This window comes from Mustela erminea, chromosome 9 (assembly GCF_009829155.1).
Source record: "Mustela erminea isolate mMusErm1 chromosome 9, mMusErm1.Pri, whole genome shotgun sequence".
Taxonomy (NCBI): Eukaryota; Metazoa; Chordata; class Mammalia; order Carnivora; family Mustelidae; genus Mustela; species Mustela erminea.
The window spans coordinates 107,524,688-107,545,770 of record NC_045622.1 but is presented as its reverse complement, the minus strand read 5'-3'; the positions used below and the strand labels follow the sequence as shown (position 1 = coordinate 107,545,770).

Below are 21,083 nucleotides of genomic sequence, written 5' to 3'. Positions count from 1 at the left end.
CATTCTTTATCCCCAACCCCACTCTCTGTGCTCATCTACCCTGACCTGGCCATCCTCCCCCACACTCTACCCAAACATTCCCAGTCAGAAAAAGAAAACACCAACCAAAATCAAAAATAGTGTTATTAATTCTGGTGTCTCCGAAGCATGGAAAAAAAAAAAAAAAAGAAAGAAAGAAAAAAAGAAACCACCCTTCCCACATTTCAGCCCCAGGTCCTGGCCAGGGGGTTGCCCCTGCAGGCAGTGCGGGCCCGGGGGCCAAGTCAAGTCAGTCCTGGCCACAGGCTCGAAGCGGGACCAGCCCATGGGTTTGGCTTTTGGGGCCTGGCTGGGAGGCTGCCTGCGTCAGTTTGGGGAGCCCAGGCCCTGGACTAGGGATGAGAGATCAGGGATCAAGGTCAGAGGTCTGGGCCACTTAGTTCTGATACTCTGGCTAAGGCAGCCAGAGGTCAGGGTTCAGATGTGGAAGCCAAAGCCCCTCAGTTCTGTGGTCCAGCAGAGGAGGCCAGAGCCCGGGGATCCAAGTTACTGAATCCTGGGGCTGGGATCCAGAGGGTACCAGGCCGCTCAGTACTGATGCTCCAGCAGGGGCTGGGCGGCCGGGCTCTCACGCTCCTCAGGAGGGGCAGGCCAGTCACCCAGGGTCCCAGTGGGTGTGCCACTTTCAGGAGCGCTGCTGTCCAAGCAAGGAATGTCCTGGGCTGCTCTGGGGGGCGAGGAGGCGTTGGTGCCAATATCCGGGCTGAGGCTGAGGTCTAGGGGCGCCTAGGGGTGGGGAGAGAGGTCGGTGGAACAGCAGACCTGAGCAGCCCAGGACCCAACTCTTCCACAGGACCCTTACCTGAGATTTGGGGGTTCCTCCTTTGGGGCTCCCTGAGGCTGGCTCCGCCTCAGATCCTGCTAGCCCCTTCCGGCCCCCCAGGCTCCACTTCCCACTGGGACCCTCAGAACTGAGGAGACCAGGGCCAGGGGGCCTTGAGGGCCGGGGACCCTCAGTGGGTGCAGGGGAAGCAGGGGTTGGTCCAGGGAGCCGAGGGGGCGGCCACTGCAGCAGAGGAGGCGGGCGCCCGTCACCAGAGCCACTCAGGGAAGGCCGAGGGCCCCAGCCTGGGCCGGGAGGGAGGGGTTGGTCGCCACTGCCTGTGGGAGACAGATAAGAGGGTTGAGGTCTCAGCTAGGCTGTCCTCTCCCACTGGCTCCGGCCGGCCTCGCCAGCTCACCTGCTGTGTTCTCAGGTGTGGGGTGGGCCAGCGGGGGGTTATTGCTGAGGGAGGTCAAGGCGCCGCCTCCACCACAGTCCGAGTCGTCCACGTTCCCGCCGCTGTTGCAGCCGGCGCCGCAGCCCTTATGAAGCCTGGGAGGGCGGTGGCAGGGAGGGACAGGTTGGAAGGGGGAGGGCCCAAGACCCCAGAGGCGCAGGTCCCCAGCTCTAGGACAAGCCAGCTAATGTTTCTGAGCCCCAGGACCCCGTCTCTAAGAGATCTCGCCATCTACTTTCTAGGACCTTCTAAGAGGCATTATCGATGGCTCTGAAGGCGAAAGGCCACCGTCAGCTGTGGGAGAGCGGCACGAAGGCGGGTCCGCTCTGGGACGGTGTCGGCTCTCCGGGCCCAGTCCTGGCTCCAGCACTTCCTCACTCTGAGCCCTAGGAGGAAGTCGCTTCACCTCGCCGAGCCTCTGCCTCCCACTCCAGGACCTCGGCCCCCCGGGCTCACCTCTCCCAGCTGCGCAGAAGCCAGCGGGCAATGGCGCTCAGGCTGATGGGGCCGCCCCACAGGGCCCGCAGCTGGGGGTGGCTGCCGGCCAGTGAGGTGGTGAGGGGTGACACGTAGATGGGGTAGCCCAGCGGCTGGTCACAGGAGGAATTGATCATGTTGCGGAGGGCCTGCTTGGCGTTCTGGATGCTGCCGCGTTCGGGATTGCGGTTGCGCAGGAACACCAGCTCCTGCTGCTGCCCAGCCCACAGGCCCCGGACGCACTCGCGGTTCACCTGCAGGACAGCCCGCACAAAGGTCAGGGGGGCTGGCACCAGGCGGGGGCGGGGCAGGGGCCAGGCCCTCGGTCCCCACCTTGATGACCCGGAAGCTGAGGTGGCGCCGGTTGAGCATGATGATCTTGTACTCGTCTGAGGCGTCGTCCAGGACGTGGCGCAGGGCCAGCAGCGAGGGCGTGTTGCTGAGGATGGCGCTGCGCCAGGCGGGGTCACCCTCATGTGAGATGACCAGGCGCTCCTCGTTGGCGGCGATGGCATCGTACAGAGCGGCCGGCTCCTCATACTCGTCCGGGGACGTGAAGTGGTCCTGTGGGGCCAACAGGAGAGCTGGGTCAATGCCCCCCGCCCCGCTCCATCCCCCGACACCCACCCTCCCCCGCACGCCTGTCCCCACCTGGTGGAGCTTGAGGGCCATGCGAACCCCGGGCGCCACCACACGATGAAGCAGGTCCATGTCCGCGAAGACCCACTCATCCCGCGGGGAGGTGATGCGGAAGTCGCCCTTGAACAGGGCATGAAGGCCATAGAGAAAGGGCTCTAGGCTGGGGGAGAGAAGCAACAGGTGAGCGTGAAGGTTCCGAGTTCTGGTGCTCCACTCCAGGACTCGAGCCCAGACCATGCCTCCAACGGGGCCTGTTTCCCCATCCCGACAAGGTCCAGCTCTGTCTCGGTCCCTCAAGGGGTGGTGGGGACCAGGAAAGGTCTAGAACTGGGCGGTGCCTTGCCCATGTGGCAGAGCCGACCTGGAGGAAGGGCCGATGCGGTTCCTGGGGGCCGCTGGCCCGGAGCTCTTTGTGGAGGGGATAGAGAGAAACATGGGAGGCCCAGCTGGCCCCATGGCACCCACCTGGCAGACATGCTGTGCGAGGCTGTCCCCAGGGCCCGTCGGCCCAGCACACACAGGCCGAAACACAGCGTGACCAGCGGCGAGTTCCAATCTTGGTCCACGGGCTGTGGCACAAGGACCCCGTCCCCAGAGCCCCACTCAGACCCAGGGCAGGGAAACGTGCGGTGGGGGCTCGGGCCCAGACCAAGGGAGGCTGAGAGCGAGAGGAACTGGGACAGGGGAGGGGGAACCGGGGTTGGAGGGCAGCCCCAGGGCAGTGGGGGCTGGACCTGGCTGCGGCGGGAGGCGCAGTACTGGATCCACTCGAGGTGCACCGCACAGAAGGCAGGCAGTGAGAGGCCGGAGAGGCGAAGGTCATAATCCTCGTCCACACTCAGAGAGAAGGTGGGGTCCGAGTCCGCGTAGCCTGGTGCCCTCACTGGCCGCAGGGCCGTGGCGATGCCCTCGTGGCTAAGCCATGCCTCCAGCTTTGGGGAGCGGCTCACGTAGTAGATGATACTCTGCGAGGAGGAGCAGGCATTAGGCCTGGGGCTGGGGAGCACAGTCGCGCCCTCGCCGCGGAACAGAAAGCCCCAGGATGTCACCTAGGACTCCCACCTTGTGTCTCCTCTGAACTCCCTGAAGGCACACAGGCCAGTCTGATCCCCTCTCCGAGGCCAGGGAGGAGGAGTGAGAGTGTGGCCAGGAAGCAAACCCCCCCTTACAGAGCAAGCCCTGGAGGGTCCTGCCTGTGACAAGTGCTCGCCTGCTTGCTTCAGAAGATCCCCGTTGATAAGAGACCAGGGTGCAGAAAGACAGCAGACTTGCCTGAGGTGAAACAACAGGGCAGACTGAGCTACGACTGGAGCCCCCAGTACCTTCCACGCCATTACGCTGTGGGATGCGATCTGAGAGGCCTTGGAAGGTCAGGCTGAGGTAGTGGGGCTGCCTGCAAGCCAGTGGGGCCTACTGTGGGTCCCGGTCCCTCTAGGCAGTGGAGGTCTGGGAGCCACAGGGCGCTCCTCTCAGAAAAAAAGAAAGGCACAGTAACCTGTGTTCCAAGTCACAGGCTGCTATATCCTTTAAGGGGATGCTGGCTGCTGCATAGGGCTTTGAGCCGATGGAGAGTTTCTGGAAGGCAGACGGGCAGGGTGGACGGGCAGCATGAGGTTGGCAGCTGGCAACCAGCAAGGTCACTGGGATTCCATGTGCCCACCCTGGGTGGGCCCCATTCCCTGGGGATGGGGTGGCGAGTCCAAGGCTGGGGTGGGTGCCGCCACTGGCCCCAAACACAGGGCACCCCTGCAGTAGGAGCAGGAACGTCTAGCAGGGTAGCTCTGGTGCAGTCTGCAGGCCCAAGAGGCTGCCACCTCACCCAGGCACTGCCCCTGGCAGCCCCAACTCCTCCTTCCAAACTTGAGCCCACACTGTCCTTGGCAGAGCACCCCCAGGTTCCCCGGACGCCGCCACCCCGCTCCAACTGTGCCGGCCTATGAGGCGGCTACAGCCGTGGCGAGTTAGCCTCCCCATGCGACGGTCAGCTTGGCAGGGCTGGAGCTCATCTCAGCCTGCAGCCTGGGCCGGGCTGCGTGCCTGGTGTGCGGCCACAAGACGGCCGTGTTGGCCTTGAGCTGGGCTGGCGGGAGGCAGCAGGGTGACCTGCGTAGGGGCAGCTCTCTGACAGTGGGGGACAGGACAGGTGGACAGAAGCGTGACCTCTGGATGACCTGAGCCTGGGAATGTCCCTGTCTGGACCACAGTGTCTCTCTGGGTGAAGGTGAGGGGCGGGAGGCTCGCACACCCTTCCCTAGGAGTGGCTGGGGGGACGGGAAAATTGACAGAGGAATTCCAGGTTCTCTGACATATGCCACGACGGGGTGTCCGCAGAGGCAAGGGCATAGCCGGGAGGTGCAGAGGACTGCCCTCAAGAGAGCCTCAGGTGAGCTGGCTGCCCTGGGCCCTGACGGGCCTCCCCCACCCCAAGGCCCTGCACAGGGAGCCCCAGGGCAGACGCTAAGAGGGCACAAGGGGCCCAGGAGGCACCCTCACCTCACTGAAACAGTGCCCTTCCCCCGGGGGCCATCATTCCTGCCCTCTCGCGGCACTACAGGGATCCCTCCTCCTCAAGGGGATAAACTGAGGCACAGCAAAAGAGGGGCCATCCCAAAGGAGGCTTCCTAGAACCCAGTCCAGGGCTGCTGCTGGACCCCACACCGTGCCTCACAGCCCTCAACCCCCCGTGCAGGGGCTTGGAGCACCCACATAACACAGGGAAGCCCAGGCCTGGATCTGAGCTCGGCTCCGCCACTTTCTCCTGATCCTGGGGCCGCAGGCTAATCGCTCGGTCCTGCCAGCCAACTGCCAGAGCTGACAGCAGGCTCTCCCCTGGAGGGCGTGGTAGGCTTCACCCGCTTGGGAGTGGAGCCTGGCTCAGAGCCTGCCCCCCGGTAGCCACCAGTGCTTGGCAGCCGTTCCTGGGATCATCATTTACCGCCGTTAGCATTATCGGTGCTCTGCAACCGGAGTGGGGCAGGCTCCCAGGGGTCTAGGAGGCTGGCCTCCGCAGCCGCCCTTCCCAGGACCAGCAGCCCAGTGAGGGGATTCATGCACACGCTGCCTGCCCGCCGCCAGGACTCACTGTCCAGGTGCATCTCCCAGAGGAGGCGGACAGCAAGCCCTGTTCTCCGCCCCACCCCCCAACACTAGACTGTCAGAGGCACGCAAGCCGCTGGGACCCGTGGGGCCCGCTGTCAGGTGGTGAGTGGCATCTTGAAGGACGCTTAAAGCTCTCTAAGGCCTATGTTTCTCTTGGGGAAAACGGGTTCCCAACCATCCAGAAGGTGGCACTCGGGATGCTCCCGGTGAGCCGTCCAGGGACCCCTGCTGCCCAGCCCCCGCCAGGCATACCTTGACATAGTACGTGATGAGGATTTTGCGGAGATCAAACACCTGCAGCATGGAGGCCGCATTGTTGTCGCTGATGCTGTAGCCCTCCAGCACGTACTTGCTGGCCGTCACCTCCCAGGCCAGCCAGCGCTGCCCAAAGGCGGCATTGAAGGACAGGACCCGTGGCAGGTGGCCGGGCTCACAGCAGCAGCAGCCCTCGTCCTCCTCCACGCCCTCCGTGATGGCCTCTACCTCGCGCTGCTGGCAGTAGGTACCTGGGGGGGGCGGGGGGGAGCAGCCAGTCAGGGGGCCACTGGGACCTCCCTGCTTGCCTTCTCCCTGTTGAGAGCCCAGGCCTTAGCCGCTCCCTGTCCGAGGATGCCGTGAGCAACAGTTACTAGACGCGCGGATTAACAAATGAACCTTCCTCCTCCAGACTCCCAGAGGCCAGGGCAAAGACAAGCTCAGAGCAAAGTGGCCTGCTCAGGTCCATGGTGCTCGTGAGCTGGGCCTCGAGCCCTTCTGTACCCTCAGAGGCCTCTTCCGAATCTGATGTCCAACATGTGCATGGCCCGGAGGGCAAAGACCTGGCTCGCTCACCAGGGGCTGTACGTGACACCCAACCTGAGCCAAGCCTGAGACCAGAGAGCAGGCCTGGGGCAGCTGATGGGAGAGGCCAGAGCTCCGGGCCCACACTTCCACCAGACCAGCCTGTTCGATCCCTGTGGACCCAGAGTCAGGATGGGGGCACGGCTTGGCCGAAGGAGGCCCTGCCACCTCAGCACTCAGACTGGGAAACCCAGGCCTAGGGAGGAAGGGTGCCTTGCCCCACGTCACCCTGCAACCAGAGCAGGGCTGCACCAGAAGCCGGCCCTCCTGCGCTATGAAACGCAGCGGCCTGCGTCAGACCCAGGCCCCGCGGCTCACCCCGGAACTCGAGGCCACGCAGCTGGAAGGTGACAAGGCCATTGCCAACCTCGATGAGGTGCACCAGGGCGTTGAGGTAGTCAGAGGCCAGGACGAAGCAGTCACCGGGGCCGTAGTTGCCCCAGCGGCCCAGCACCAGGTCCCCACACAGCGTGTGCTGCAGCGAGCGCGTCAAGTGCTCATAGAAAATGGAGTTGAGGTTGTTGTCGTCAGCGCCTGAGGCCCGGGACAGACAGACACGTGGACGAAATGACAAGTAAGCGAGGCCCCCTCCCCAGGGAGGCACCACCCGAAAGGCCCCTGGATGGCTGAGAACACACCGGGGTTCCGATCCAGCTGCGTGACCAGGCGGGTGTTGGAATGGTCCACACGTTTAGTGCTGTTCAGACAGAACGACAAACCCAGTCGGCCGATAGGCTCGGGGGAGGATTCCTGCCAGCCCACCACAGCATCCTCATGGCCCACAGCCCTGTTCTCTGGGCAGATGTCATGAGAGCCCCATTTCATAGGAGGCCGAGGCTCCAGGACATGAGGGGACAACCCCAGGACCCCACAGCCGGGACGCCCAGGGTGGGATCCCGAGGCTTGGCCCGACTCAGATTTTGCCCTTATCACATCAGCCCCCTGAAAGTGGCTGTGCCCCCCCAGCTGCGGCCCCTCGCTGTGCCCCACCCTGCCTGGGCCCCAAGCTCCCCCTCCTTCCAAGGCACCTCTGGAGGACCCGCCTGCTCCCCCAACACTCACTTGTAGTCGCGCTCCCAGAACTTGAGGGGCCGCGCGTAGGACATGATGAAGACGGCGCTGCCCAGCAGAGGGTTGAGCGGCGTGGAGAAGAGTGCTGAGAGCAGGGCTTGAACAAACAGCATGGCCGAGTCTGGGCACGAGTCAAGGAGGTGGCAGGCACACAGGACCCCACGCTAGCCTCCCTTGCCACCCGTGGACTCCCACCAACCTGCCCCGCGCACCCCCCTCCGGGACGCCGCCCTCCCCGCATGCCCCATCTGCAGGTCACAGGCAGCAGGCTGGGTACGAGGCACGGCGAAGGGCTGGGCGAAGGCGTGGAAAGCGGAGCCCCAGGTGATCTGCCAGGGCGCAATGTAGGTCAGCACAAACCGCAGCTTATACAGCAGGTCCCACAGCTGGCGGGTTGGAGACGGCGAAAGGAAGAGACACACAGGTCACTCACAGAGGCGGGGTCGGCCAAGTACCCCATTCAGAGCCTCGGGCTACCCCAGGGGCTGCCCCTGTGGGGGTCAAGCTCACCAGGACTCCCAGCCCTTTCTCTCTGGACCTAGCACAAAGGAGCCCGTTTCCATTGGCAGACCCTCTATGGAAGCAGCAATGACTTGTGGGACCACCCTGAGAGCCTCCCATCTTGTCCCATTTCAGGACCAGATGGGAAAGTTCAGAAAAAGCAGGGCAGGACAACGGCTTGCTCAAGCCATCGGTGAGTGATGAAACTGGGCCTCAACCGTGACACTGGAAGTCGAGACGGGCCCCGCCCTCAGAGGGGAGCACACTTCAGATCTCTACCATCCTGGACCAGACCAGAAACCAGACTAGAATGCCCACGTCAAAGAGAAAATGGCTCAGGCCCATGCTGGGGTCCCATGGCAGGCACCACCATAGGCCTCCAGGACAGTGCCAGGGAATGGTGCTGTTCAGTGATTCCCCGCACCCCCGAGCCCCACATCAGGGGGTCCCACAGCCTGGCAAAGCAGTCTAGATCTGTCCAGGCCCCATGGGCCTCTGAAACTCAGCTCTTCACTGCTCCCCGAGGCTGTGGCTGGCAAAGGGGCAGAGTTCAGAGGCTGGTTTCCAAAGGCCAAAGCCAAGTCTTAACTACTTAACTCCCTAGTAACTGTCCACAAGGAAGGTGATGAAGGGCCATGACTCTGAGAGTGGGCAGCAAAGTCATAGGGACCCGGATTCAAGTCCGGGCTGCTCACCAGTTCTCCGGGGGACAGAAGGCAAGTGACTTTAGTGCTTTAAACCACAGCTTCCTCTGTGCCCCTGGGGGACCTGCTGCAGAGGCCCACAGCGGGGCGGACGTGGAGAAGCAGCTAGCGGGGCTGCAGGCCCCTGGGAAAGTTCTCCCCGCAGCCAACGCAGACAGGGTCTGCTCCCGCCGCTCACCCTGCAGCACAGCCACCAACTCACCTTGCTGCAGAGCAGAGACATGAGGAAGTAGTCGAGTAAAAAGCCCTGGGAGAGGCGTGGGTAGTCAAAGTGGAAGAGCAGGACAGTGAAGGCCAAGGTCAGGTACTGCTGGGGAGGGCAGCAGAAGGCTGAGCGCAGCAGCTTCAGCCCAGCCACGGTCATCAGCAGCGCCCGGCAGCTGTGGGGGAGGAGCAGGCATTACGTGGCAGGTGGGATTCGGGGGGCAGCAGGGAAGAGGGCCCATCCCTCCCCAGCCCTGGCCGGGGCTCTACTGAGCCGGGCCCTGCTCTCCTGAGCAAGAGACGCGCAGTCTCTGCTCTCTAGAGGGGTCTCCCTTTTAAGACACATCTGGGAAACACATCTGTCTTCAAAGAGGCAACTATCTTCAACAAAGGGCAGCAGGAGTTCGCTTGCTGGGGCAACTGAGGCAGGTTTCATTCCATCTGTGGGCTTCAGTGTCTCACGTGTCCCATGGGAATATGGACGATGGGATGGCGGGGGCCGGGGCAGTCCTCACTAGAGGCAGAACTTGTCTGGGTGGCTGACGACGGCATGGGCGTCCACCGTGAGGGCGTTGAGCACCACCGCCGGGTAGATGAGGTACTTCTCGACGCACTGGAGGCTGGCATACAGCTTCTCAAACCACATCACCTGCGCAGCGCCTGCGGCAGAAGGCGGCACTGCTGACCGGCCACACTCCCCTCTCACTGCCTGACCAGGTGAGGTATACGCCCAGAGGGAGGGAAAACCAGGGGCCATGGCTCTCTGGGCCCCCAGAGACTTTGTGGCAGCTCAAAGGAGGTGATGAGGCCCAGGTAGGCCATTCCGGGTCTTAGGGCACATGCTTTGCCCATTCTGTCATCTGGAAAAACAAACCAAATGAGGACATCCCAGGTGCCCGCTGGAGGTTCGGTGAGGCCCGCATCCACGGTGACCTCGAGCGGCAGCCCTTCATCACGTAGCCCTTCATCTGACCGTAGCCACGTGAGAACGCCAGCCCAGGGGGCAAACTCTTTATTGCGGACGTAAAACAGGGCACGTGGAATTTCAGGCACCAAATCCAGGTGATGAAACAGAGGCTTAGAGACGTCTGCATCGCACAGCCCAAATAAAAATCCGCCAAGCAGACCTAGTCTGTGGGCAATCGATCAATCCTTCTGGACAAAAGATCCCCTTAGGGCCTTGGAATTCTACATCCTCCATCTCCCCAGTGAAAGCAGATGGGCAGAGGAAGGCAGGGTGGGCGGGGCGAGGGGCAAGCAGGGGCCAAGTCGGGGCGCAGTCAGTTGGAGGGGAGAGGACAGGCAGAGAGCACAGGCAGGGCTGCACAAGGGCCGTGGGGACAGGGCGGCATGTGCAGAGGCTGCCCCCTGCTGGCGCAAGGAGCCTAGAGGGCCAGAGGTCCCCGGGGCATGGGGCAGGGAGGCAGGGGGGTCAGAGGGGCCCCAACCCTGGGAAAGGCACTCACCTCGGACCTCGTACTGGCTGTACTCGGAGGGCTTCAGCACGGGCTGCGACAGGCAGAACCAGGGCAGCTGTTTGCGCAGCTGCGGCAGCAGGTAGTGCGTGAAGAAGCCCACGGCCCCGGCCAGTGCGTACAGCACGAAGCCCAGCACCGACTGCAAGAGGGACAGGCCGGAGGCTCAGCCCAGGCGAGCGGGCTGAGAAGCCCATGGGGCCCAGCACAGGCGGGCCAGGGCAGAGAAGGACGAGGCCACGCCAGCCCAGCACCCTCAGGCAGACGGAGAGCGGGGGGGCAGCCCAGGCCACACGAACCTTCAGGGCAATGAAGACGGTGCTGGCGCTGATGGCAAAGGTGAGCACGGCGATCACCACACACATCACCAGGTCAGAGTGCAGGACCTCACGCTGCAAGGCCGGGAGACACCAGCGTGGGTGCCCGCTACCCCGGGGCCGACCGCTCCCGGGCAGCCCTCCGCCCCAAGACCAGGACCCCACGCGCCAGCCTCTCACCACCGACTGGCGCATCTTATCTGGCAGGGGGTCCGGGGGCTCAGCCCGAGCCGTCTCCAAGCTCCGCTCCTCCAGCTCAGGGAAGAGCCTGCTCCGGATCAGGGACCTGGGGTGGGTGAGAAAAGGCAGAGGCCTGGGTCTGCGGGGGCCGCCCCTCCTCCTGCGGGCTCCAGGGTCAGCTGGTGACAGGCACATGCACAGACCCCCACCGCCAACCCTTGCCATGCACACTCACGAAAACACACACATGCGCACAGACAGGCCCATGCAGGCACCCACCAGAGCACAGTGGGGTCACTGCTCTGACGGCTCAGGTGGTAGGACAGTGCCACCAGGAGGCCACAGAAGACCGAGAAGAGGACAGGGACGTGCTGCTCCGGCCAAGGAGTCTGGGGAGAGAACCCATGCTGGTCAAGGGAGGCAAGGGGAAGCGTGGGGAGTGGGGGGTGGGGGTCCCCCCAAGGGAGAAGCCACTGCTGAGCCCAATTCACAGTCCCGTCCCAACGACCCCCCTGGGCCTCAGCATGCCCCCCACCCCACAGGTCATCCCTACCTTGATGGCCCCAAGGCAGAAGCCATAGAGCAGGGCAGCGGCCAGCAGGCTGCGGGAGAGGCTGAAGAGCGCTGTGAGCGGGCTGGTGGCAGCTGCGAGCGGAGAGACAGCAGGTAAAGCCCAGCTCCCACCTGCCGGGGCTCCGATGCTCCTTAACTCCCATGGGCTAACCTCCCTGGGCCCCATCCCCAGTCCAGTGCTGTCCACTCCCCGAGCCCTGAGAGGCCTTCAGAGCTTCTAACATTCTTGGGTTTAAGCCATTTGCTGGGGGGGGGGGTCGGGGGAGAGGAGACGGGCTCTTGGAATCCACCGCATCAACAGGGAGAAAGATCAGCAGAAGGCCAGAGCCACGCCGTAAACCACAGCCCCTCCAAGGCCCCATGCTCTCCCGACCCCCCAGGCTACCTATGGGCCCCCTACCTGTACCCCCAAAGCCGTGCATATCTATCTGCTCCAGCAGGTACATGAGGCAGGTGTTGACCTGGGGCAGGAGGCCCAGGAGGAAGACGAACGGGAAACACAAGGTGAACACTGGCGGGGAGAGAGAGCAAAGGCCCGGTCAGTCCGCCCGCGCACCGCCCCTTGGCCTGCCAGCCTCGGGGCCTCACTCCCCTGGGCCACACCGCCCCATCTCACCAGTGGCCACGTCCCGGGCACAGAAGAAGAAGGAGGCGGAGAAGAGCGTGAGGCCGTACAGGGAGACGGGGGGGAAGGGCTGGGCTGAGCCCAGAGCGTCCAGCAGCCAGATGAGGAGACAGCAGATGCAGAAGTAGACAGGCCGGCTGTATGCGATCACCCAGTTGTGGCCCTGGGGAGCGGGACAGCGAGGAGCCAGCTGTCCCCAGCTGACCATCCCGCACGCACACGCGCACACACACACACACACACACACACACACACACACACGCATACACGTGCCCTGCCCATGGCCCTGGAACCAAAATAGGAAGCCTGGCCCTCAAGGTAAGGGCAGCAGGACTGAAGATCTGAGGCCACAGAGGTGGTAAGGGAGCCCTGCCCCTCCCAGAGCCCTCCACGTCTGTGTCAGCCCCTGCCCAGGGCCCACGCCCGAGCCTCGTGGGTAAAGGCAGGGTACTCACGTGCATGGGAGATGCCGCATCGGGCTGGACACTCTGGAAGAGACAGGAGCCATGTTGGCAAGGAGAGCGAGAGCCCAAGGGAGGATCAGAGACCCCAGACCCTGCTCAGTTCCACCGGCGGACTATCCGGGGTGGCCAGGGCAGGACCTTACACCATTTGGAGTCTCAGTTCTTTCACGGGTAAGACAGAGAGCTAACTACAGGAGATCTTAAACACCACCTCTGCTTTCAAGCTCACACCCCTCCACCTTGTAGGCATGGAGACGTCTGGAAAGAGGGGTGTGGGGGAAGGAAACCCAAGGAGCAAGGCCTGACCTTCAGCAGGGAATACTGGCAGGAAGCGATGACCAAGCAGAACTGGAACACCCAGATATCCGTGAAGAAGCCCTTGAGCAGCAGCAGGTAGCCCAGGAAGGCGACGAGGCTGCTCAGGCCCACACCGAGGATGTTCTCCACCAGCCCCCGAGTCCTGGAGAGACAGCAGGGTCAGGACACACCCATCCCCTTCCCAGCTAGTGGGACGAAGGCAGGCGGCGTGGGGAGGAGAACAGGACCTAGCCACAAAGGCCCACGTCTGAGCCTATGCCCAAGCAACCCCTCGTCCTCCAAATATGCGAACCTGTCCCTTTCAGGGACGAGGCCAGGGGCACCTGCTCCAGAAAACTGCCCCATTGCTACCCTGCATCCCGATCTTTGCCCCTTCTAGACCCCGAGGTTCCAAGGGCCACCACCACAGGGCTTGCCTGTCTCTGGCTCACGCATGCCCGGTCAAGCACGCCATGCTGTGCACACAGGCGGTGCCGGACACGTGCCGGCTGCAGGGCCGGGGGCCATCCAGAGCGTGGGAAACTGGGCCACAGGTTCAAGGCCCGAGCCATCCATGCAGACAACAGAAGTCATCTGACCTTCCTGTCTGGCTTCCTGGGCCTCAGTTACCCCGAAGAAACAGGAAGGCTGACATAAGGGGTTTGTGAGCTTTTCTAGACCACAGAACTCAATTTCATCAGCTCTAACACCGAGCAAATAAAAACAAGAGACTGGCTGGGAACAGCCGATTTGGAGCAGAGCTCTGGGGCAGGGAGTGCCTAGAGCACCACCCATAAGGCCATGCCCTTACATCCCAGGAGGACCTACCTAGTCAAACCCCACCGCAGACCCCAGCCTGAGGCACCTTCAGGGACGCCACAATGGGCTCCCCACATTTAGAGGCTCAGGAAGGCCCGGGGGCCACGGCAAATGGGCACTCACCGGTCCAGCAGGGCCAGGAGGGCCAGCCGCTCATAGCGCACGGACGTCCAGCGGCCGGGAAGGAGCCAGTACTTGTAGCTGTGCTGGGCCCGAGGAGGTGCCTCCTCCATCAGCGTCTGCTCCTGGGATTCGTGCAGGGAGTCCTGGTCCAGCAGGTCAAACTGCGGTCCCCACAGCCGCAGCCATCAGCCCCTCGCCCCCCAACACGGCCCATTGCCACCACACTCCCCTGCCTGGAGCACACTGACTGGTCCGCCGTCTCCTCTGCCACAGAAGGCCCCACGATCTAGTGGCCCTGCGGCCTGTCCTGCGACTCCATCACAAAGGCGCGCTCATCTCTCCAGGTCCCCGGGACGTGCCCCAGTGGCTGCTGAGGGCCGGAGTCTCTCCTCTTGCCTCTTCCTGGGCTCAGTGAGGTCCACCCTGCCCTCTGAGACCCAGTACAAATCCTACCATCCTCTGATGACGGAGCCATCGGGGGTCACCCTGACCTCCCCAGCCTGGAGCACACAGAGCCCCAGCCCTGACGACAGGCCTGGGTGCCAGGGGCCATGCTGTGAGACCCCAGGCAAGCTACTTAATCTCGGGATTTCTCATGCCCACAAGTACTCAGGAGGCAAGCTATGGGTCTGGAGCTCTGCGGGGCCTTGGGGATCCCATGCAGAGCTGGATGTGGCCATCAGCGGTGTCAGGACCGTGGTGTCCCTCCTGTGTGACCACTAAGGAAAATACATGCATCAGGAAGGGACACACGGGGCTTCTGGGCACTGCATGTACTCTGTGACCCTAAGCGTTAGACATGTGGGTGCCGTTTTACCACCGTTCTTTAAGTTCTGAGTTTTTCACTCATCCTTAACACGTCTGCTATTACCACGTTGACCATGTAACTTATGATGCAAACCGGGACACTTTCAGGAGCAAAACGGGACATTACAATAAGGAGCAGGGACAGAGCGCCCCGAGCCATGCCCCATGCCTGGGCCCAGCACAGGGAGCGGCAGGCCTCGGCCAGGTAAGCTGCGCTGCCTCTTCGGCGGGTTTCCCTGCAGAGACCCGCCGTCCCAGCTCCCTGCAGGCCCCTCCAAGATCAAGTACTCCGGACACACTTGTTGAATAAGCAAACGAACGACTCCTTGAGTCACAGAGATCCAGAGCCTGCACACCCATAGCCAGCCGTTAAAGGTCAGGATGGACACCAAGGGCCCCCAGAGCACTGACTCGAGCAGCCTGTCCCTCTCGGTACGGGGGCAAGTGCTCCGTGAGCCGCCCGCCCGCCCCCGCCACTGCCCCTCCTGCGGGTCCTTCCCCGACCACTGGCTCCTCACCTCCGGGATCTCCAGGGGCACGCGGCGCACCTGCATACCCTGCAGGACCACAGGTCTCGGCTGCAGCAGGTTCAGGCTGCCTGCTGCCTCCGGGACATCGGCCGAGTGGAAGCTGGAGGAATGCGAGTGGCGGTCCCTGTGGGCACAGCAGCCATGAAGAAAGATCGGGGCCACTGGAGGGCCCCAGGACCGCAGTGGGGTTAAGGCCAAAGCCAGGCCATAACTGGGGGCTCCGGGGGCTGCTCAGATACCCAAAAGGAGCACCAAGGATCCAGAGGCAGCAAAGGGCAGAAGTGTCTCCCTCCCAGACCGTGGGCTTCCTGGCAGCCTCCTGCCCAGAAACGCCACATTACTGCGGTATCACAGGATCCCCGCAGGCCTGCCCCTCGCTGCTCCCCTCTCTTCTCCTAGAGGTTCTGAGCTGCCGCTACCCCAGCACAGCGCAGAGAGAAAATGCCCAGAAACGGTAAACTCGCCAGGCTGCAGGCCAAGAGAGCCCCAGCCGGGAGACTCACCAAGCTCCGTTAGCTGCCTGCTCCCCTTGCTGTCCCACAGGGTTCTCGTAGCCGCCTCCAGCGAGGCCGAAGGTGTAGGAGCGCCGCACACCTGGGCCCGGGGACACAAGGCAGCATGTCAGGGACGGGGCACCAAAGCCCGACCCATATGAACCACCCAGTGAGGCGTTCCCCTGGACGGCAGCCCAGCAGCCCCAGGAAACCACGAGCCGGAGAAGAGAGGGCCTGCAGGTCAGCCCGCCCCGGGTTTGGGTCCCTGTTCTGCCACTTGCTCAGCTGGGACTTCAGGTAGTGCCTTGGCTTCCTCACAAGCAGAGCAGGGACAACGAAGCCGCCCACATCTCAGAGAAACTGCAAGTTTGGTGGCGGGCAGCACGGGGGCTGAGCAGGTCCGTGGCCAACAGAGCGAGCACTGCCGCGGGGACAAGGAAGACCCTCGGCAGGAGGGAAGGGGGGTGGCGGGCCACAGAGGCCAGGCCACTGGACGCAGGGAGGGGCTCACCGCTCTCATCGTAGAAGTAGTGTACGGCCCCCTCGGACGTGTCATCGAAGGTGCAGGCCTCGTGCACGGCGGCGCCGGCCCTCGTGAGCAGCAGCGAGGAGGCGAAGTGCAGGGCGGAGGGCAGCGTCAGCGCCCGGGAGTGAGAGGCGGCGCGGCTACGCTGAGCCTCCTGCAGGCTGCTGAGAAAGGGACAGCCCGCAGGTCAGCGCCACTCAGAGCCACGGGCCCCCACCACCCCTCCGGCCACCCGGCAGGTGCTCACCTGGGCGGCGAGCCCATGACAGAGGCTGGAGGGGTGGGGTTGCTGCCCGCATTGTGGCGTCTGCGGATCGCCTGAGTCCGCCGCACGCTGCTCGTACGGTCCCGCTTGCCAGTCTCGTCAGCTGCTGCCCAGAGAGAGGCCCCGCGCGTGAGCCACAGAGGCGTGGACACAGCCTCGGACTTGGGTAGCGGCCGGGGGGCGGCAGCAGCCCCTGCCCAGAACTACAGGTCAGGTCTCATCCAAGCATGTCCTGCCTCTGGGGCCCAGCCAGGTCACCTAACCACTTGTGCCTCGGTTTCCACATTTGGAAATCAGGACACGATGAATGTGGATGCTGAGAGCCCTCAGTGGACAAGGGCTTGGCGCTAAGTGCAGGACCTGGAGCCAGGGGTCTGCGATCTCCCCGCCCCACTCGTGTGAGGGGTTCAGCAGACAGTACTCCCTCGCTCAGTCCTCATCTACCCACTGCCTGAGCCAGAGGCCGAGCTGACTCTGACCAGCTCCACTCCAGCCTGGGCTCTGTCCAAACCCGAGCCCATACCCAGCTCACCTCCCCCGCCCCCCAGCAGAGCGGGCACTCACCTCCCCCCACAGCACCTTCCTCTTGCAGCTCCCCCCGCCAGCCGGGCTGGTTGGCAGCAGGTCCCCTGTGGGCCTCAGCAGGCAGCAGAGCAGGCTCACCAGAAGCCAGCTCCACCCCCGCCTGGGCCTCCAGCTCCGCCTTGGAGCCAGCCAGGGGGGCCCTGAGGACATCACCCCCTGCCCCATCCATGCTCAGCACACGCGCATGCGTTTTGGCGCTGGCGGTACTAGGCGTCCGCTGGGTCCCATAGGGCCGCTTGGGGGGCACAGCAGCCCCCTCCTCAGCCCCATGGGGGGCCCGTCGCTTCCGGGGTCCCCCAGCTGCCCCACGGGAGCTCTCGGGGGAATAACAGGAAGTGGAAGAAGAGCTGTCAGTACTGTAGCGGCGCTGAGATCGGAGGCTGGAGGCTGGGCTCAGTTCGCTGCCCTCGCTGGTGTCTTCGTCCTCAAAGAAGCCCCCGCCTTCAAGCAGGGGCCGCCTCGGGGCACGGCCAGGTGGGGAGTGTCTTCGCATGGGGGGCCGCCGTTTGGTAGGCCGCAGCAAGGCCAAGTCCTTGGGCCGCACAACCAGGAGTGGCTCAGCTGGACCCGGTGGCGTCCCTGCGCCTATGACGGTGTCAAAGGAACGCAGCGTGTCATCGGAGGGAACCCCAGCATCTGGTGATGCGGGCAGCTCAGCCTCGGAGGGTGGGTCTGTGTCACTGCCCTCGGGGGCGTGGCCACCGGGGGGGCTGTCCAGATGGGTTGAGTTCGTCTTCTCGCTCTTGAAGCTGCTCAGCGTCTCCCTATCGGTGCCACTGAAGCAGGAATCCGAGGAGCCTGCTTTCTGGGGTGTGGGCTCACCCGAACCCCGCCGGTCCAGGGGCTGGTAGCCACCTGCTCCCCGGCGTTGTTCCCGTCGACTGCTGGTCCTCACCAGGGCCCGCTCAGGCCGGCTCAGGGTCAGGAAGCTCTTGCTCAGCTCCTGGCTGAGGCTCCCCTTCAGAAGGGGGCTCATAGGAGTGTCCGCCACACTGCTCCCACTCCAGGGGGCTCCATCCCCGGCCAAGGGAGAACGATCTGAAGAGTCTGTGCTGGGGAGAGAGGGGTCTGGGGCAGCCCCCGGGGGTGTCTGGGGAAGGTCTCCAACTATCAGAGAAAAGGAAAACAAAATGAGGAAAGGGCATGCTGCAAAAGGAACTAACCACTAAGGGGGTCCTGTGGCCACCACTTCCCCAGAGCCCAGCTGCAGCAGGACCATGAGAAGGCCCCATTCTGAAGGCCAAAGAGAGCTCTGGAGAAGCAACAGTTGGGGTGACTCAAAGATAAGATAGCCCATCCTCCCCCTTGGCGTCTGCCAGAGCATGCCCACTCACTCAGCTTCTCCTGTGAGCTTAACTTCAGCATCTCTCGATCCGCCGAGGTCACGATCACATTGTTGCTGCCCTGCTCCCGCACCAGCTCCTTGATGTCTGCAACCACAGCCCCACAGGTGTCAGCAGGACTTCAAGACACCAAGGCGCCATCCCGTTCCACGCCGCCAAGTTCAGACCTGAGCAGCAGCCACCTACCTCTGAGGGGACCAGAGTCCTCCATCCGGGGCAGCAGCTCCTGAGCAGACAAAGAGAGAAGTGAAGGAACAAGCCGGATAAGAAGTAGCCTCAGGACATACCCGGTGGGGATGGGCTCTTGGGAGAGGAGTGGGACAGGCTGAGGACAGGCAGCACTCACCGAAACCTGGTTGAAGCCAAACACAGAATGCTGGGAGCTACAGCGAACTGGAGGCGTGGAACTCACTTTCCGAAACACTGTCATCTCCACTCCTGGGTCCCTAGCAGGGGAGAAAAGTGCCAGCTTTCAGCTAACCTCCCCCTCCCTTTAGGTCCTACTTCCTCCGCTATCCCCAGCACTCCTCTCTTCTCAAGGGTCCTGTGGGGCTGACCACAGAACAGGGACTCATCTGCTCCTGAAGCCAACGTCCCCAAGGCGCAGATGCTTAAGCCCAGGCACCAAGACCCCTTAGTTCCCCACACGGCCCCTCCCCCACTCACCTGGGCAGACTGCTGTCCCCCTGTACAGGCTCCTCCTCAGGCTCCCCCATGGTCGAGTTGCGCTTCTCCACAATCTCGCCCTGATCGAACATGGCATGTAGCCGATAGTTCACTGTCTTGATGGTAGTGAAGATGACAGCCACCACGAGGCAGTACACGCCAGCCACCATCAAGCTGGGGGGCAGGACCTGGAGGCGGCACTGAGTCAGGTTCTCCTCACACAGCCCTGTCCCCATGGGATAGACCTACTGCCACAGTCACAGCCAGCATTAACAAATTCACAAGACCTCCTCACCCGTCCCTTGCAACTGGTCCAAACACCCTGTCAGGGGGTTTTATCCTCTCACTGGAAAGAAATCCAGTGAGAAGCTCAAGGTCACCCAACCCAATTAAAGGATAATCTGGTCGCTCCTCCATATACCCCCAAACTCTGCAGTGAGTCCTTTCTCCACCCCCAAGCCTACAAAACATAGCGCCGAATCACTGCCAGTTCTGCACCCCTCCGTGACACCTGCCCTCCCTTTCCCCGGCGGGAGTTACAGGTGGCGGCAGCATCTCACCATGTACAGCAAGAAGGGAAAGGTGAGCAGGAAGATCCAGACGTAAAGGTGAAAGCAGTTGGAGAAAGTGCTCTGGTGCGGGTCGAAAAACCAACCGCCGGTGAGCGAGGCCCACACCCCCTGGCGCAGGATCTGCAATACCTGCGACCCCATGGCCCCGCCGCTGCTGCGCGCGCCCCCCTCCCGGGACCCTCATGGGGGCGGCCGCCGGCCCATGCCCCGTCTGGCGCCCGAGGGCCCCGGGGCCCGGCCTCGCGCTCACGCCATGGCCTCCCCTAGCCGGGGAGAGGGGTCGGCCGGGCGACGGGGCGGGCAGGGGGCGGGGCCGACCCGAGCAGTCAGCGGTGCGAGGCCTGGACGCGGGGGTGGAGCCTCATTAGGGGCGGGGTCCAGGCCCCCACCCCCGGCCCAGAACTCCGAGGGGCCGAGCCGGTAGGCGGGCGCGGGGCAAGGGCCGGACACCCGTCGGCGGCATTCAGAGTTGGGCGTGGGGTGGGTGCTCCGCGGGTGCAGGCGACGGCTCCCTCGGCTCCGGCCCGGGGAGAGCCCCGGGACCCTGAGGTCCACTTCCGGGGTTACAGGTCAGTCGCTTCGGTCTCCGCGCTCGCCCGGCTACTGCGGGACCCGGCCCAAGGGGAAGGCCGGAAGGAGCAGCGAGCCGCCAGCCAGCGGTGGCGCATGCGCCCGACGAGCCTAGTTGAGACCCGGAAAAGGAAAACTTGAAGGCGGAAACCCGACGCACGCGCAGGAAGGTGGTGGAACGCTAAGACGCCGGGGAGCCCTTTGGGCATGCGCAGAGTCGTAGCGCTGGGACGCATGCGTACACTTAGGCGTTGGCAATCCCGTTGACACCACTGGGCGGAGCCGAAGGGATAGTTGAATGGCCACTGGGTAATGGCGGAATTAATTGGCACAAAACTCTCCCAGTGAGTTACAGGAGGCGGGAAGAGGTTGGAGGCGTGGACTTCCCAGGGCTACTGCGACAGTTCGCCACCAAAGCACGCCCCTTTCGGCCCGCCCCTTTTAGTGCTGGACCTCAAATCTGCACTCTCGCCCCGATCTGCCTCTACTTCCGGGTCAGAGCTCAGACTTAGCGTGTAGAAAGCAACCCTCCAGAACAGGCCTGAATAATAGAAATAGGATAACGTCGCTTTTCTTAAAGTGACAGGCTCTAGGCAATGGGGGTGGAGGGTTCTATCCAGCGGTTGTGACGGCGACTTAGCCATTCTGAATCCAACCACTGGGCGAAGTTCAGGTCGACAGTCTCAGGTTTCCAACCACTTGGTAAGGGGCATGAAAGAAGTGGATTATTTACCAGGTGAGGGGAAGAGGATGGGTTTAGACAACCCGTTCCTAAAGCTTGAGATGCAGTCAGTTCCGTATTCCAATCTTGCCCATTCCCAACCCAAGGAGCTTCTGGTCCCTGTGTCAGCTATGAAGGGAAGGAGGCGAAGAGAAGATGAATCACACAGCCGTGCAACTTCGGAGCCAAGACTAGATTCACTCCCAAGCCAGATTCTTTACCTCATTTTGCTGATGCGGATGCAGAGGGGACGGCCTGTCCTTAGCAAAGACCAACCTTGACCCTGAACCTTCAGGGATGGGCATTTGGGGATACCCATCCCCTCCTGCCCTTCATT

At 63.2% G+C, this 21,083-nt stretch overlaps 1 protein-coding gene across 6 annotated transcripts; it reads right to left on the bottom strand.

The window, feature by feature from the left end:
• Positions 1-106: 106 nt before the first annotated feature.
• Positions 107-21,072, bottom strand: PCNX3 (pecanex 3). Of its 6 annotated transcripts, none has more exons than XM_032357306.1 (37): positions 20,968-21,072; positions 20,759-20,875; positions 19,444-20,566; positions 18,884-19,071; positions 18,564-18,663; positions 18,404-18,443; positions 18,209-18,304; positions 16,854-17,981; positions 16,272-16,395; positions 16,010-16,188; positions 15,508-15,598; positions 14,993-15,128; positions 13,668-13,828; positions 12,735-12,888; positions 12,420-12,452; positions 11,956-12,127; positions 11,740-11,850; positions 11,320-11,411; positions 11,046-11,155; positions 10,767-10,872; positions 10,569-10,661; positions 10,261-10,411; positions 9,310-9,454; positions 8,793-8,970; positions 7,663-7,771; positions 7,377-7,506; positions 6,953-7,011; positions 6,633-6,848; positions 5,727-5,980; positions 3,110-3,340; positions 2,841-2,944; positions 2,388-2,535; positions 2,070-2,300; positions 1,716-1,990; positions 1,221-1,354; positions 842-1,140; positions 107-765 (listed from the first exon to the last, which is right to left on the bottom strand). In XM_032357306.1, the coding sequence occupies exons 3-37, from the start codon at positions 19,594-19,596 to the stop codon at positions 568-570; spliced, it is 6,129 nt and encodes a 2,042-aa protein (XP_032213197.1). In that variant the 5' UTR covers positions 19,597-20,566; positions 20,759-20,875; positions 20,968-21,072; the 3' UTR covers positions 107-567. The 6 variants fall into 6 exon arrangements, with proteins under 6 accessions (XP_032213197.1, XP_032213200.1, XP_032213201.1 ...); XM_032357309.1 differs by having other exon boundaries at positions 13,668-13,810; XM_032357310.1 differs by having other exon boundaries at positions 13,668-13,789.
• Positions 21,073-21,083: the final 11 nt, after the last annotated feature.

What these genes read in the sequence shown, in the direction of transcription:
- PCNX3 (XM_032357306.1), bottom strand. Translation starts at nt 19,596, where the DNA reads ATGGGGTCGCAGGTATTGCAGATCCTGCGCCAGGGGGTGTGGGCCTCG. An exon ending in GCACGGCTTTGGGGGTACAG is followed by an intron (nt 11,412 to 11,739) that starts GTAGGGGGCCCA and finishes CTCCGCTCGCAG; the next exon opens with CTGCCACCAGCCCGCTCACA. An exon ending in CCGTCTTCATTGCCCTGAAG is followed by an intron (nt 10,412 to 10,568) that starts GTTCGTGTGGCC and finishes TCCCTCTTGCAG; the next exon opens with TCGGTGCTGGGCTTCGTGCT.